The following is an 18,449-nucleotide window of genomic DNA, read 5'->3' as shown; positions in this document are numbered from 1 at the left end:
ACTCTCTTTGGTGATGTCCAAGCACCTGACTTACCCTCTTGCTGAAAAAATGTATCTTTATTACAAAAGTTTCCTCTGTCAGTTAGTACCAGTACTTGCTCATGCAATAAAATCAATATCAGTGATGATTATAATAAGTAAATGAAAATGCCCCTGACTAGTCTCAGGTGAATGCATTTCAGTGGCGAGGCGAGAATGATCGATTATCGATACTTCCCCATTTGAAGTTGTGGTGAAGAATCCATCATTAAGGTGTTCGTTGCAAATGCTCTGGTTATCGAGCCTTTGCGAAAGGTTTGAATGGTAGATCAATCGATGTATCGCAAAGCACGCCACGACACTGATGCATTTTTCTGCCTCACCACATGTTCGTTAAAGACTAATTATAATGACAGTCAAGGATCAAATATATTAATCCCAAGTCACTGATAAGTCATTTTTACAATGATGATGATAAGATGATGAGAATAATGATGTAACCCATATTACAACTTTGATCAGCGCTAAGCAGATCTTTTATCTATAGATTGCAACGCAAGGTGAACTAAATTTCATATTTCTAGGACCGGGTAGTATTGGCACGAAAGTATCGATTAGTACCAGCAATCAAGAACACAATCACAGCCAAAGGGAACTCTTAAAGGAGTCTGATTGTATTTGGCGAGAGGACGAGCTTGCTTTGCAAAAAGTCCCGTATGACCCACATGAGGATCCTCGAGAAAAACCTGCCTACGATATTATTTACCAGCAGTCAGTTACACCAGAGGATATTTTTTTGCAGGTATTCACAAAATTAAATACCTCATCAAGTTTGTTTGTTTTTTTTGTTTTTTTTTTTGTTTTTTTTTTAGGGTCACAGCAATTTAAAACAATAACAAGTTGGATTTTGCAATCGCTAGCGATGGCAATATTCGTCATGGGAACGTTAGCTTCTGGGATATGAAAATGTTAAGGTACAGTTCGTTTGTAGTATCTTCTGAATTGAAGGGGCTATGTAATTTTGTGTTGACATCTCTTTTTTAACATTTTTAATTATTTTCTTTGCATACAAGAAAGCTGTTATGTACCAATTATTTATTTTCGTTGGATTATATATGGTTTTAGGAAGTTAACGCATTTAAGTTTCAGGTTCGCTTTTTCGGCGTAAAGTATACATAAGGTATCCCAAAAAACTTGTTCTGTAACTTCGAAAGTAAGATAGATACAGACATGATCTTGATTTCATTTTAAAGATCAACTCAATACCCATCGATTAAAACCAAGATCAGCTCAATCGGATAAAAATTGACCGAGTTATGGCAATTTGAAATCAGCGAGGAAAGTTTACGCCTACGGTTTTTAAGGAAGATTCTTCATCGCCGTAAATCGAAAAGTCGGCCGATAAAGTGATGCTTATTGTGTTTTTTTATTTTCGAGGTGTCATTTATCAACATTTTGTACCATCAAACACAACAGTTGACAGTGCGTATTATTGCAAAGTACTAAAGGAGTTGAGAATGCACATTTCCCGGAAACGGTCGGACTTGAAAGCTTCGTGGATACTCCATCAAGACAATGCGCGGCCTCACACATCGAGCTTAACACGTGAATTTATGAGTAAAAATGGAGTTGAAACAATCCCTCATCCCCCTTATAGCCCTGACTTGGCTCCATGTGATTTTTGGATGTTTCCTACGCTTAAAAAGGAGCTTCGCGGACGAAGATTCGTATCGAAGACCGAAATCCAGAATGCAATTCAAAACTTTTTCAACTCCATCCCAGAGGAAGAATTCAGGAAAACAATGTTGGATAAGTGGCAAGAGCGCATGAAAAAGTGCATCCGGTTTGATGGACGGTACTTTGAAAAGCAAAAGGAAGTTATGGAAGATTCGGAGGAAAGTGGATACGAATATTTACTTTTTGAATCCTGGTAAGCGAAAAATCTTCCTAAAAACCGTAGGGGTAAACTTTCCTCACTAATTTCAAATTGTCATAACTCGGTCAATTTTTATTCGATTGAGCTGATCTTGGTTTTAATCGATAGGTATTGAGTTGATCTTTAAAATGAGACCAAAATCATGTCTGTATCTATCTTACTTTTGAAGTTACAGAACCAGTCCCGGTACTTTTGGGACACCCTACGTATGATATTTTTACTCTACACATATGCCCGAATACGCATCGTAAGGGACCTATGTGCTGCCTAAGTTGCCAAGTATTAATTATTGTTAGATGATTGGTCTAAAACATTCAATACAACCAGTAAAAATTAGCTGTCCCCTACGAGATTCGAACCCCCGCTCGCACAAAAAGTAACGCTCTTCCAGAATCAAATCAGTGGCGTAGCTAACTGAGCTATCTTACCGCTCGGATGTTGAGGGAGAAAAAGAGAACAGTTAAGTGATCTCGGACGCTGAGCGGGGCTTCACAAAAGACGTCCTTGAGATTTCAACAGTTCGGCCACTGGCGTCCTAAGAGACAACGGATTAACCGCATTACTCTGTGAGACATTGTTTACCTATGCTGTCATATGTCACAAGGTTCATCACACCATGCATTTGCGATCGCGGCAGTAAGCTGAGGCAATATTTCTGTATTCATGGATTAAATCCATCAATCGAGTTCTGATTTTGGCTCATATATCCGTAACGGGTCCTCCAGAGCAATTTTCCACCTTGTACGATGGTTATTATTTCTTTATATCTATGTTTAAAATTTGAGGTGGGATAATGGCGGCTTCACAAGAGCAACGAGGTAGGCGATCTTTTGCACCAACGAACAGAAAACTGATGGCGAAAAATAGCCAATGAAAACCTCCCAAAAAAAAGAATTTGCCTAAAAACGGAACTTCGTGGTTCTGCGCAGATTTACCAGTCAGACACGACATCTCAAAGTGGAAAAAAACTCGCTGAAAGCGAATTTTAGAAATCAACACAACTTGACGTAGAGACATGATTGGCTAAAAAATACAACGGTTTTTGATACATCGGAAAATCTACCAAAAATCGGAGACTGGGCGAAACGCTCAAGGTCGCAGAGGTATAGGGAATCCCATAGCGAAAGCAACGGAACGATTGTAATATCATGGGGAACTCCGTTCCCATGACAATTACGATTTCTCCAAAAGTCATGATACAATCATGGAATGAGAAACGAACATTAAAAATGTGGTTCAAACTGTGTGTATCAAGATGGTAAAATACTGCTAGGCCCACGCTATTTTGAGGGGAAAACAAGACCAAAAATTTAAATTAGAGTAAAAAATGTTGAGCTCCAACGAGTATCAGTACAAAACTGAGAGGGAGAGGCTCAGGCAGCTGTATCGGATCATTAAGTTGAGGTCACGGCACGCCTAGAGATCTATAACGTTTTGCGTCAGTTTAGATCTAATCAGTAGATCATACTCGTCACTGAGCCGATCTAATTGAACTTTTTGGGCTTGTTTACCGCGCAAAATAGTAAGGACCCATCACTTTTTTACCACCTTACTATAAGCATAGATGAATTGCATTTTGAAAAACGGAACGAAGAGCATTTTAACGTTGCTAGGATTGTTCAACTTACATTCTTTGAAAAAAATCAAATTTACAAAGGTAATATTTGTCACAAATACATAGTTCATTGGGAGTAAAGGTAAAACTTGTTTAGCTAATCAGTTTATATTTGCAAGGTAAAATAAGTTGCGCAATCTTAGCGACATTGGAATGCTCTCGGTTCCTTTATGCAAAGTGCAATACAAATTAGTAATCGAATTTGATATATTTTCACCTTAAGATCTCAGGATGTTACATGAAGATTCGAAAAATTTCTGTGGTCGTCATCATGTTTAGCTTCCTGACAACATAGATTAGTCTGCGGAGATCAGAGACTTTCAGGTCCTTTGCACTTCTTTTCGTTGCTTGGAGTGCGATCATTAAATTAGCCATGCACCCTTCCCGCGGAGAAATGAAATTGAATCTCATTTAAAAACCCTGGCAGAAATTGGCGATAAGAGCTGCGTTTCAAAATACCATAGGAATTTTTATAACTGGCAAAAGAAGGCTACAGAAAAGCATATAGCTGGCTGTAGAATGCGGAGAAAATCATACGGCTGAGCTATACGAAGCTATAAAAAATTATGCAGCCGGGCTATAGTTCCTATCGCCGGGTTTTACACTTTATCGCCTGGCTGTTGCTTTTTCGCCATCGGCTATAAATGGCTATAAGAAATTGTGTAGAAATTCGTGTGCTTTGTAAATCCGTAAGTTTGTACGGAATAACCTTAATATTTACAAAACGCACATTACATTTTCCTTTAATATATATATTTTTTTCATCAATTAAAATGAGAATAATCCATACAGAGTGTGGAAACATTTTAAAATCATGAGTTGAATAACAATGACTCCGCCGGATTAAATATTAGAGCCTAACACAAAGCGGAGCGGCGACGCACTGGTGCCTACAAACCTAACAGGGATACTTCACGCATTGCGCAACGCGTGAAGTATCCCTGTTAGGTTTGTAGGCGCCAATGCGCGTTTTGCCCTGGCTGCCCGCCTGCCGCGCCGCAGCGTGCCACGGCGCTTGAAGCAACTATTTCACACCAGAGATATTGCACAGTCCTAGCATCCGTAATTAGTAACGTTTACCATACACTTTATCGCCTGGCTGTTCCTTAATCGCCATCGGCTATAAAAGGCTATAAGAAATTGTGTAGCCGGCTATAGAAGCTATTGGAAATCTTACAGCCAGCTGTAGGTCTATGGTATTTTGGAACACAGACTCTACTGCCAATTTTTACCAGGGAAATGCAGTTATCAGGCAAAATCAATCATGCATTATCGGGCATGATTTTATTTGTGTAACATTGTATTTTAATTTACTCAATTCGAATGATATCTATCGTAGAATTGTTACAAATACTTCATTACATTGATAGCATTTTCAATTGAACCGCATGAAAACAGATTGGACCGAAAACCCCCGCCTCGGCTAGCTGCGAAGCAATGGTACTTAAAATTGACATGCCGGGAGAGCTCTCATCTGAGATATGCTGCGACGTGAAAAAACAACACATGGACGTCAGGTCGCCCAGATACCGATTGGCTCTTCCTCTGCCCCATCCTGTGCACCATAAGATATGCAAAGCACAGTGGAACGAATCTACATCACAACTAATTGTTACCTTGTACCTGGACCGGGAGTATGATTTTATCAATTTTTAAGCATTGACTCGGACTTCGGAAGAAAAGGACAATAATTTAGGACAGAGCAAAACTATTCTTTCATGATTGTTTAATTAGAATCAAATAGAAACCAATATGGGTTGGATTTTTCCTCTCTCCTGATACAGTTTCAAAAATGTTTTTCTAAAGCACGTGTCTATGGCGTAAGGGCGTATTCCAATGTCCACATGAGCTCAGCGGGCCGATTATTGAAATTTATAGACAAAGCTATAGACAAAGAAGACAAAAGGGGTATGGAGGGATCCTATTGGTGGAAGCGGGTGAATGTAATGGACAGAGGCAGTAAGTAATAGACTAACTAATGGCAACCCACGAGCAACCCGACAGGTAGACCATTATTTTCTCCCTTAGTCTGTGGGAACCACACATTTCAACCAATAGGATCGCTCCATACTCCCTGTGTCCTTTTTGTCCATCGCTTTGTCTATCAATTTCAATAATCAAACCGCTGTTATGCATTCGGAAATCGAGATACGCCGCACGGTGGATCGAGATAATCAGAGAGGTCGGACATTTTTTGACTAAAACTGCAAATAAAGTTTATTTTGTCTTATTTTAAAGTTCAAGGGGTGCGACGTAAAGTTAATTTCACGAGAAAACCAATGGAATCAATTGTAGAACCCTAAAGTTTATATAAACGGAGTTATAATCGTTTAAAGTTTCCAAATTTTGTCCGACCTCTCCTATTGACTCGATCCACCGTGCGCCCTGACGCCAGAAGAGCGACGAAATGTGATAACATTTCGTCAAAAAGTCCCATCTAATCTTAGGGTCATTTGACAAGTTTTTTAACTGAACCGCACCAGTTGAATCCTGGAATAAAACTTTTACCCTTTTGCGTGAAAAATTGTCTTAACGCAACGGCAATTTTAAGATATTGTCGAATTCTTATTAGAAGTTCGTAGTGAAACATTATTTTATAAGTGATCAGTAAAATTTTTTATGAAAGTATTCCTTAGTCTTGTAACGGAAAATAATTCTGAAGATTTTTAAATGTTTTTTATTTGCTTCTAGTTGCACATGTTAACGTTAAGAAGGTAAGAAAACTCAAAAAGATCTGTTTAGATCCTCGTGACGGAGCTATTTTTGGGGTAAAGATTAAAATTGAATAAACTAATGGAAATATCTTATTCCACAGCGTTGATTTCCTTGATTTATATTTTTCAAAAAAATTAAAATAAGATTCTACCAACTACTCGTAGCGAGCAGAATCTCTTTCTTTACGATTTCTGAGGATCCTGTCGTTCAAAGTGCAAATAGTAGCTACTAACTACATTGAAGTTGAAAAATTAAATCGGTCTCCAGGTGGTTGAGATGCCCAAAACTATGCCATAAAATGAGACAAGAAGTTTAATAATAACAGAGATTTATTTACAATTTGAATATTTCAAAATTCATCACGATATGAAGACGTATTAAGAAAATTTCGAGATGAAAGTTACATGACCAGTTCAATTAGAAACTGAAAAATTTAGTCCGAAAATGATCCACTTACAGAAACATGTTTTCCACCTAAAATTATTATGCTTTCCATTTAACTGCATCGAACGTCATTTCGAGCCCCTACATTTTCGAAGTAAATTTATTCATATTATATCTAAGTTTCTATCCCCACAATGTAATAAAAAAGACCCGGTAAAGTAACACACGATAAAATTAATCATTAAATATTTATCACGAATAACACATATCACATTTAAGTTTATTTCACTTAAAGTAAATCAAGTTACCAAAGAAAAATAATAGAAGTAGGAAGTTTTTAAAAGTTGGTTGAAGGGGAAAATCCCTCAAAAGATCTCACCCATGACGGCAAATCTGGCAGGATTACACTGGTATCAGCATAATTGGAGTTAATGATATTGAGGATACAAGCCCATGGTACTGGTCCCCAAAAACATTTTTATCAGGAGGGTGTCTTCTTCTCCATATCTTTCTTACTCTATAATGTAAAATCATTCGAGTACCGCATAACGCTTGATGCGTGAATCACTTCGGAGTGCTTGGCCGTGAAACGGTCAGAGGGCGCACCCCTAGTTTTAAATATTTCTCCAAAGTTTTACTCTTTGTTACACTTACATGGGCGACTTAGGCTTCAGGCCAAATGTTTAACTTCCTTGGACTCATAGATTCGAACATGAATGTTGCAACATCAACAGCCTATAACCAAGTCTAAACGAAAATTAAAGGAATTTAAATCGTGGAATATATGATATTAATCAGGTACTTTAAAATGCACTACCAAACAGAGTGAGAATGTAAGAGTAAAAAACTTTGGTTTCTTTTTGAGCGTAAAAACGCGGAAAATGCTAATTTCTCTCAAACAAATTGAATTTGAGATGCTCAATGCGCTTACCGTATTGTGCATGAAATGTCCAAGATTTATATGGATTTTTATTTTTATTTCTCACCTAGTCTAGAGGTCCATTGCTTGAGTGTTCTTCCTTATGTCTTAAAGTTGGGTAGTATATTCACAAAAATTATTAAGTAACGGAAAATATTTTTGATTCTCCAAAAAAGAGAAAATATCAAAAAAAGATCGTAGAACATGGAAGTTTAAAAATGTCTATCTTGTATCCTTTGCCTCAATTGCGCTTTCGCAACATGCCTACCAGACACCTTTCAAAGTCAGAGTTTCAAGCCATAATTCGCGTTTTCAATGATGAAATAGGCGTTTGAGCTGAATCATTCTAAAATTTGGCAACAGTTATGACAATCTTCAACAGAGTTTTTCTCGGATTTTCCGTATTCCATCCTCAAACTTTCAACTGCAGCTAAAAAGTCGATTTTCCGGAATTTTTGGGTGCTCTTAGTGCCATTAACTATACAGAAAAAATCCCTTTAAGCTGTGATATTGTTATCTAACTTTTTTCTTTCAACTGTAATCATATTTTTCTTGACTTTTCCACAAATGGACCCTATTTTGCAATTCGGAACTACAATTTCTGGCTCAGTTTAGAAACAACGTACGTGCCATTTGTTTCCCAATACACATAAATGTTTCAAGGATGATCCAAAAATTGTAATTTTTAATTGCAAAACAAAGTCCAAAATATTCTAATTTCATCGTATCTTTTGTTATTTCGTGGGGTCAATCTGCTTCGATGAGGGATGTGTGCGTTCGCAATGGAAGTTAATACCATTATTTTATTGCTTCCCGAGTTTACTTCAGATTCGACTAATTTTTAACAGTGCGCCTTTCTGCGTCACCGACTCGATCCACTCTAAATCCTAATGCTGCTACCAATTCTGCGCTTTCCGGATCCCTATCATATCAGCACCAATGTTAAGCCTAATGTGCTGGTTACACGCTCAAATTCCTATCAATTTCCGATCAAATGGTGACTGGTGCGCACTATCTACCATCAAATTTCTGCGGCTTGCAAAAATTTGATGGTAGATGATGGTGCTGTGGGGCTCATCCTTCATCTGATTTCCACACAACCGTGCTTATTTATGCTTATTTCAATCAACACGCTGTTTTAATTAATTTTACTCATCAATCTAAATAACTCTCGACCGCCATCTTGGTCATCATTTTGATCGGAATTTGACGGGAATTCGATCGTGTGACCAGGCCACAGCATAACGACGCCAAATACATAGAGCATTCTACGCATTATTCATTGTGATATGAGCCCTGTCTTACACGTCTTCTTTTGAATCTCAGGGCCAAACCGCCCAAGTCAGAATGGATAGAGTCTCTTTTGCTTTAAAATCGTCCATTTGATAATGCCACGACCGGGCCGGGACGAACTTACGGAAAACCCTGCTGATGACAGAGATGCTTATATTGTACAGGAGCGAATTGCAGGATGTCTCATCTGCTGCTCATAAACCTCGAAACGTAGAGAAGACAAAGGATGAGCAAGAACGGTCGTATCGAATGTTTCGGACACCTGGCTGAGTTTTCTGAATCTTCTGGGTGATCTTGACCACCCCCACCAGCCCCTGTCAGATCTGCAATTAGAAAGAATGGACTAAAATAGACAGGCTCTGTGTTTTTACAGCCATGACACTTACCAAGAGACCCGTCGATGAAATATGTAACGCTCTAGCCTTTCAAGTCCCCATGACATTTATTTTAGCGAGTCTCGAGGCGCAGTGACAAAACGACTTGCTATTTGGACTGAGTTAAGCAGAAAGGAACCAACCCACATTTTGAAAAAAATTGAGTTATGAGTGGTTTTGAACTTAACCACTGCTCTACTATCTATCGCCAAAAATTCGAAGTTTTTGTTGGAGCAAATTTTGCAGAAATTGAACTTGGACTTTTACATTGAGTCTTATGCAGGAGCTAAACTTTAAGCCTCTTTTTCTCGGTTGGATCCCAATGTGACTTGGTTCCTTTCTGTTTAACTCCGGCCATTTCAAGTTTAAGTTAGAGTCACTAGAGCGCTGCATTGACACCATTGAAGGAATCATGTTCTTATTTACGCTACAAATAAGGAAAATTAATTTTGTTGCGATTTTTGATGGTATAGAGAGTAAAAATTGGCTCAGGACTGAAGCACAATAAAAATTGTGAATTCTCCGTGTCTTAGAAGGCTACAAGGAGGTGGTCGAAGAGAGTGTAACCCTATTTTGTTTTTTATATGTCAAAGGATACGGACCTACGTCCTGAAAGCGTTACGAGAGTGGGAGGGGGACCAATGATCCAAAATGTATAGCGTTACGTATTTTATAAACACTCCCTTGCAGTTGCATACCGATGTACCATTGATTATAAGCCAGGTAACGCAGTTGGTTTTGTAAACCGACCAAACTAGTGCTATACGCAACTAAACTTCTGATGTAAGCTGAGACTAAATTGATGACCCACACCAACTACCACCATTCTATGTGGTCTTTAATTTGTTGGTACACAGTACCAATACAGGTCTGCACTACACTTTTATCAGGACACAGCACCAAATTTGGTGGCTCAGAGACTATTGACGTACACACAACACCAACTCCTCCTTATTTCAATAAATAATCCTACGTTGACATAAAATAATTATATAGGTATTGTTCTGATCTGAACACCATGATCAGAAAAGCATTGGTTTTCATCTCTTGATCAGGCTTGGAGGTGATCGTCGAATAAAAAAAAAAAAAAAAAAAAAAAAAAAAAAAAAAAAAAAAAAACTTATTTCAATTTTTATAAATTGGTCCGTTCCATAGAAAGTTATTCTGGGCTTCATTTTTATTCAGGGAAAATTAATTTTACTTAAAAAAATATTTTCTCGTGCATTTTTTCTTTTTGCAATTTTTTTTCGTCCTGGTGGAGTTTGTTTTTTTTTTTTTTCAAAAACATATTACTTTCTTATTGTGACATAATTTATTTTATTTGATTAAAAACCACTTTATTCGAATAAAAGAAGTATATTTCACGCGAAAAGTGCTCCCTTCAATTAAAACATGAGTTTCCCTCCAAAAAAAAAAAAAAAAAAAAAAAAAAAATATTGCATTGATAACATTTTCTTTAAATCAAGGACAATTCGCTAAAAAAAACTTATTTACCATTTGTCAGTGCGATCCTTGCAACCGCAATATCAGAGAAGTTTAAAAGAGCAGAGAGGCATCGCCGTTAAAAGGGCCAGCGTGGAAGGGACATACATTTTTGCATGTGAGGACAAGTTTTTTTTTTTTAAAAAAATTAACGCGAGTGGTATATAATCGAGTTATGACTGCACCATTCATCGAAGCGTGAAAGTCGATTTGCATCTGATCTCTTCACCCCCTCCCTCTATTTCCGGGTCGTATTGGGTGTGAAGTGAAATGGCAAAGTAAGTACATTGAGAACTAGACCGTGCATATTCGCCGATGAGCAGGAATACAGCGTTTCCGCATTTCGTGTATAATTTCTGTATTTCACAACACGTCTGAGAGAAAATTCGCGAAGCTTAAAATGGGTTCAGTGTGAGTGACATTAGATTTGTATCTATGCTACCGGAAAGAAACCCGGTTTAAGAGAAAACCACCACGTTCGATTTTCCAATGGCACCGAATTTTAATCAAAGCTCTTTCGAGAGTTTTTGTTTCCTTTCTGTACTTTCGATAATTAATGGTTTCAAGGCAAGTGAAGTGACTGTCAACTTGAGCAACGTTGAACGGAAGATTGAATATTTCCAAGAAGAAGGATCTGTTTGTAAGTTGGATGGATGCAAATAGAAAACAATGTGAATGCATGTACATTTTGCCGCGTCATACAAATGAAATATTATTCTTCCTAAAACTGAAAAGTATCCGATTGCTTAAAAGTTCATTTTTGTGATATGATCCATATCTCTTTCAGTCATCTTATAACACCATCGATTCAATATTAAAAACTTGAAGGGGAAATCAAAGTAGACTTTATTCTGTAGCCTCTTTCTCCCCCGGAAAACCAGAGTGATGTGAATAATGCGGAGCGGAACCTATCTTTTTTGTGGAGTGAATCCCACCTTTTCGGAGCAGATCTCACTCTTTACCCATGTCACTCGCGTTTTCTGGGGCCAAAATAGGCTCCGCAATAAAATGAATTCCGTGCTTCACAGAGAGATCTCTAACAGAAACAGGCGAATATTGGTCCTTTTTAGCGCAGAAAATCTGTGTGCTTTCTGTTACGTTTCATTAGTTTTGCAGTTTTTCTTTTTAGGGACTAATCTAAACAAAGAAAGATAGAAAAATAGTTTCTCCAGAGGTTACTTGTTTAATGGACCGCATTCGATAACGGATATAAGTATCGTTTGGTTCAAAACAATAGAACATAACCTCAAACCAAACCTTAAGGATTCAAGTTGGAAAAGCTGAAAATGAAAAATTTCCTGACAATTTCACTTTGCATTGGCATTTGGTACTCAAAAGAATAAAAAATCTGTCACAAAAGACCCGTTTTCTCAGATTTCTGAATTTACTTTTGAGGCTATGTTTATGTTTTGAACCAATCGATATCGATACAATCTCACCCGTTTGATGTATCGAATACGATCTATACTAAAAAAGAAACAGAGAAAGGGAACAAAAGGGCTGGAGCTGAGTAAATTATAGCGTCGTGCACGGGCATTTTATTTATACGAATTGAAGTTAGATTTTGCCGACTGCATTAAAGTAGCGAACCTCTTCCCACCTATGAAAGTTACTATTGTTGGTCTGGCAGTTCTCTCTGGGACTGAGGAGCATGCAAAGAGAATGCGGTTTTGATTAACCAAAAAGTGAGTTCGCCCTCGCGCGGAGAACTTTGGCAAATCGGTCAAGCGTTATACGTGTGGTCAAAAAAGTTCCCTCCAGTCTCGCTAATATTACGCTACGTTGAGCGCTAATATGAAGCTGAAAAGCCCGGCCTTTCATTTTACTCTGAGAACGTCAGTGGTAACATCACGTTCAATGGTCATCAAGGACGGATTTCCGCTTAGTGTAATCACAGATCAACACGCTTTGATTCTGCTTAGAAATTTTAAAAATATGGTTGGACTTCCTCTTTAAGTGGAGCTGAAACATAGGTCGACAACTTTTGATTTTGCTTGTCTTATTGAATGGCAGTGCCACAAAATGAAACTGAGATTTTAACATCTAAGTAGAATTTTTTACTGAGTATGATGAGACCTTGATGTTATACCAAAACATTTCAGCCGATCTGATGACACATTTGAGCAGAGTGACATTTTTCCCTGTTTAACTATAAGATAAGGATTATTTTGGTCTCCCAAAAATTTTAAACTGGAATTCAACGTAAACCAAGTTGCAAATCCTCAAAAAAAAAAGAATTAATCACTGATTAACAATTTATTGAAAGGCGTCATCGTTTTAAAACCACATTGAAGGGTGCTTCCCTTCAGAAACTCAAATCCTATCTGTTACATTACAAACTCCTAAAAGATTTTGATCATGAATGCGCCAGCCACTCGCCAGTCGCAACTTTTAGGTGACTTCGAGGGGAAAAAATTCAGCAGGACAGTTTCTTCATTCCCAGATGTCTCAGAATAACCTACGAATATGGTCGATTTAACCAAAAATTTGATCGATCTCCATGTTTTTTTGGTTGACCTAACTGAAAAAAAGTAACTCAAAGTAACCGAAAGTAACCATAAACATGGAAATCTCTATCTATGTATAGGTAAGAGCATTTTGACATCAGTGCATATCGACGGTGTAAGTCGGAAATCGCATAACTCGGTTTGCGACGTCTTAGACTTCCTGTCATACTATATTTTTTGAGCGGAAAACTACTCAACGGCAATTCTTTAAAACTGCCGTGCTTTTTCTTCTCCGTGCGAAGAAAATTCTGCAAAAACTTCATTGCGGACTTACGCCGTTGATATGTGCGTGGGTTTCATTTGCCCAAAAATATCGCAGGAGGGGAGGAGATAAAACGAATGGAACGGGTACTAACATTCCACTAAAGTAGAACAAAGGCATACAGAGGCACTAAATCGGCCCAAAAATTTATGTAGACTTCCCCCGTGATTGCCCACCAAAGTTCAGGATGAATAAAAGGAATGATTGCATAAAGGTTGCAGAAACCGCGAGGAGGGTTTCAGATAATGAGAGCACCAAATTAAGCCACAGATTAACCAAGAGGGTGGAGCAGGGGCGCCCGGATTAAATTCCTCTTGAGATGATTTCAGGGGCAGTTAAAGAGGCCGCAATAGTATGCACGCGAGGATGTTTAAAATAAGGAGATCTCCGAACATGTTGCCAAGTTGTCCTCGTTTGTCTGCCAATTTCATTCTTGCACTTTAAACGGTCTTTTTTTTTTTTTTTTTTTTTTTTTTTTTTTTTTTTTTTTTTTTTTTTTTTAATGAAACCTTGCGCCCTCTAGATGAGGGTCACTTGACCTTAGTCGTTAGACAAACAGCCACCGCTTAATGAAGGGATTCTTTAGCATGAGATTTGATTATTGATTAAATGGGATCAGGACCGGATTTACCTACTTGCCGCCCATGGGCCTCCTGTATTTTGCCGCCCCCTTCTCATTCGTTTTGAAACATCAATAAAAACCATCAAGTGAAAGTGCCGGAGGGGGAGGGGTGCATAAAACGCGTTTACCTACTCGTGTTGGATACATTTCAAAAGTTGCAAAATTTCACGGAACTTGACGCGAAAGTTAAGTGCCGTAAATCTATCGCTGTGTGGACAAGGTCCTCCATTTATAAGAAATGAACCAAAAAATTATGAAAGAACAAACATAAATGTGGTTCAATAATTTTAACTTCCGCCGCTGCCCTGCGCTGATCGCACTGTGTTTGACGCAATGCGTGAAGTATTCCTGCAGTCTTGTAGGCGCTATGCGTTTCACGCCCACCGCTCCTGACCGCACTGTGTTTGACGCGATGGGTGAAGTATTCATGCAGTCTTGTAGGCGCTAATATGTGTTACATGCCGACCGCCGCGCCGAGGGCTTGTCCTTTCTATCGCAAGTCCTCGTCATCATTCCTCTCTGCGCTGAGCTCCAGGCCAAATTGCGTGTTTAGTTCCTCTCTTAACTCGACTAATTAAAGATACTGTCTCTTGATCACCGAAAAACGGCAAAATTAGAAATTACTATAGTCTCAGGAATAAGAGATTTTGTTTCCTTTTCTTATTGATATTTTTATTTTTCTGAATCCGATTTTTTTCTAAGAAAATGATATTTTCATTGAGCCTCGCGGTAAAAATAGTTTTATATCTCCTATTTTAGTATATCACTTATTGAAATCAGCCTGACAAGTAACAATCACAATTATAATGCAATCATGGAGCGCTGGGCGCAAAAAGGGAACTTCTAGGTCGCAGCGTCCGAAGAATCTTCGCCAACGTTCCATTTCTTATGATCAAAGAAAATACATAAAATGTGTTGAGACTTTTACTATTCTATATAAATTTGCAATGCTCTTCACGAAAACTTTTAGAAAAATTACCCAAAAGTTTCCACCCAAAAATAAAAATTAGCTGTGCACATTCCAAAACACCGCAATACCGATAAGTGCCCCTCCTGCACTTAACGGCTTCGTGATGTTGCGCATTTCTGCCCTCCTCTTATTTGGTTTTGACTTGTTAAGTTAGGTCTTCTTGTTGAGATGGTGAATTTTTACGGTCTAGTAAGATGTAAATTACCGTTAAAAAACAGTGATGAATATTTTCAATTGAACGAATACACGCATAATGGGAATTTATGACGTCATCAATGCACATACAGTTGATCAGGTGGAACTATAAATTGTAACCCGGTTTAAAAACAACGTATGTGCCATTAGTTTCCCTATGCCCATAAGTGTTTTTCTAGAGAAGCCAGAATTTATAGCTCCAAATTGCAAAATGCAGTCCATATAGTATCCGCGTATTGATTATCCGTTTGTGTGGTCATCTGGCGTCGCTATTTCGTCGCTTCTGTACCGCAAATCTAGATTTTCGCATGAGCCTTGTCTCCGTATAACTCTTAGCTTTTTGAAGCTCATGTAAAAACAGAGATACAACCTTACTTCGCGTCAGAGGAGCGACAATTTCACCGCTGAAACGTGGTCTCTCCAGAAACAACAGGCTTTTCGGGCAAAAACTGAAAATATTTGTGTGTTTTGTAATTTTTTTCTTTTTTTTCTTTTTTTTTCAATCAAATGACTATGTCTACAAATACGATAGGAAATTGGCCAAACTTGTGCTTTCTCGTAACAAAACAGAGCCTAAAATGGCATGTTTTATTCTTTTTTTTTAGAAGTCTAGATCATCCGTTATTTTTGTTCTGCGGCGCGAACCTCCGCCATATCGTCGTCCCTTTGACGTAAGGGAATTTCCACGTGAGTCCTGTTCTCCGAATAACTCCATGCTTTTTAAGGCTCAAAAAGACATTTAGATACGCCCTTACGTCAGAGAGTGACCATATTACACCTGATAATTGATCATCCACTATGCTTTATTTTGGACCGAAGCCGATTATTTGATTGTCGTATAGCTGAGAATATGTTTTAGGATTTGCCGTTGTGAGGCAACTGTGTAGACGACTAAGGCAAAAGGAACTCTTCATCTTCTTCAGACAGCATTCTGAGGAAGGATTTGAAATACCAGCTGAGAGGTTGACGGAAGGAAAAGGTACGAGAAACACAGTAAGCAAATAAGCCTATCCTCCAAGATCCTTCATCCTCCTCAAGCCGCCTCAAAGTTGGTATTTAACCTTAGAAGACCGGTAATATAGATTGATGTATTCAATTTGTATTTTCTTTTTTAATTTATAAATAGGGATTAGTTCCCTGTTAAGGGTTTAAATTATGAAAGCAATTTGTTTCATTCTTTCCCACCAGTTAGAGGAGGAGAGAGCGCTGGTAGAGGGGTGAGCTTTCTTACCCTCTCATCCCTCCGTTCTTGGCACTTTGGGCTCCCGGCAATATCAATGATTTATTGTCTTTGTATGCAGGTTTTAAGGTTTGGGTCAATCCTCCCTCTGAGATGTTCCCCTGGAATTTATTGCTAGACTTGTTTGTTCCTCTACCTCTTTCACTTTTGATTCGGCTCTTTCCGCCTCTGCTTGTCTTCTCTTCGCCATTGCACTTGTTAAAATCTGTGGATTGTTGCCGTTATGCGAGCTAAAATATCATTCTATTGATATCATTACTACAAGTTCTCTGACATCCTAAATTTTTATTTTTTACCACTGTTCGTTCTACTGTTCTACTGGGCCCAATGTCCATGATTTTTGAGCTATTGACGGGTGATCGCCCCTAAATGAGCCCGCTTGCTTCAGATTTTGGAAATATGATCCAGGTTTTTGTTTTATTTACATTACGTGATAAATTAAAGAATTATCCAGTTCTAACAATGATAATATTCTTTTTTCGCAGTTTGTTCTAAGTATCTACCGGGCCGATTTTCATGATTTTTGCAACGATAAGAAATAAATTACAAGCTCTAGATATAGCTCCACTAATGCATCGTAAAAAAGAATCAGACATCAATTTGATAGTAAGGAAAAAATGCAGTGTCTACACAGCCGAAAATAGGAGAGTTGTAGTCAGGCCTCGTTGTTCAACATTTTTCCTGAATTAGAGCGAAGCGTTGGCACGTTGGCACGCCATCACGCCTTCAATTTTACAGATGCAACACGGACATCCGTTACGAAGTTACGAAGTATCCTCTGCGCCGTCCATTCCTTGCTCTATCTCCATACTGCGTCTGATTTGGTTTGTCTTACTTGTAATGGTGCTTCAAGGGCTACGTGAGCACAGCCGAAGATAGGAGATACGTAATCGGGCCTTTTCTTTCAACTTCTCTCCCGAATACGAGCGAAACCTCATCGGCAGCACAGAGCAAAGCGTTTAAGAGTTCACGCCCCGCGTCATCGCGCCTTCAATTTTGCAGATGTGACATGGACATGCATCAAGTACGGATAGTTGTATCTCTGCGCCGTCATCAATGCGTATTCTTTCCGTTGCTCTATTTCCATGTTGTGTTGCGGCTCCATTTGTCTCATTTGTAGTGGTGCTTCAATGACCACTTGAGCATTACACCCGAAGACAGAAGAGACGTAATCCGGCTTCGTTTATTAACTTTTCTCCCGAAAAGCAGCGACACCTCATCGGCTAGAACGCAGCTCTGCAAATTCACGCACGCATCATCGCGCCTTCAAACTTACAGATGCAATACGGATATCCGTCAAGCACGAATAGTCGCATCTCTGCGCCGTCATCAACGTGCGATCAGGTCTCTGCGCAGGCAATTAGTCAAATCAGGCATTTAGTCAAAATTTTGCCTAGCAATAGTCAGAAATGTAAGAAACTTAACGAAGTTACTATTTGCCTGGCATTTGACTATATGCCTAGCGTCTTGAGTACATTCCTAGGCATTTTATTAAATGCCTGAGCATTTGACAAAGATTTTGTTGCCCCGAAGGTGATTCAGCCACATATCCACATGAACGGAACCGGGGCCAAAGTTTTCTGACCGGCTGAGCAGTGCAATATACCATCCTCCATTCTTGGGCCCACCTAAATTAACGACTAAGAAATTTGGAAAACATTGCAGAACAAAGGGAATAGATAGAAAACGCGCTAAGGGATTCAAAATGAGCGGAACGCATCGGATGCACCTTAAAAAAGCGGCTAATTTTGTAATGACATAAATGATGTCCCTACTGTAACTGTCATACAGGGGTATAACTGAACATGTTCGACATTCCTAGATGTCTGCCATGCACAATGTGGGCAAACTACCCTCGAAGACGGCATACTCCCCTTCCGTCCTTTGTAACTTATGCCAGAATGAAATAGTAATTCGTCAGACCCGGTCTGAAACAGGAAAGGCAAATAGATGCAG

At 38.7% G+C, this 18,449-nt stretch overlaps 2 protein-coding genes across 3 annotated transcripts in view; one reads left to right on the top strand and one right to left on the bottom strand.

Annotated features, from left to right (window-relative positions):
- Window positions 1–563: 563 nt before the first annotated feature.
- Window positions 564–6,518, top strand: Dnaaf6 (Dynein axonemal assembly factor 6; the record flags this gene model as incomplete). Its single annotated transcript, XM_072300102.1, is given in 2 exon segments — window positions 564–781; window positions 4,929–6,518. Coding segments are annotated over 2 exon segments (476 nt in total), but the record flags the coding sequence as incomplete, so codon positions are not given.
- An 89-nt stretch (window positions 6,519–6,607) lies between these two features.
- Window positions 6,608–18,449, bottom strand: part of LOC109039332 (lachesin) — a 159,842-nt gene continuing 148,000 nt past the window's right edge. The window contains exon 9 of one of the 2 annotated variants that reach the window (XM_072300101.1): window positions 6,608–9,164. In XM_072300101.1, the coding sequence (XP_072156202.1) occupies window positions 9,025–9,164 (140 nt within the window). In that variant the 3' untranslated portion in view covers window positions 6,608–9,024. The remainder of the gene's footprint in view (window positions 9,165–18,449) is intronic. The other variant, XM_072300100.1, reaches the window with a different exon arrangement.

This window comes from Bemisia tabaci, chromosome 4, assembly GCF_918797505.1.
Source record: "Bemisia tabaci chromosome 4, PGI_BMITA_v3".
Classification (NCBI taxonomy): Eukaryota; Metazoa; Arthropoda; class Insecta; order Hemiptera; family Aleyrodidae; genus Bemisia; species Bemisia tabaci.
This window is presented reverse-complemented; position numbering and strand designations above follow the sequence as displayed.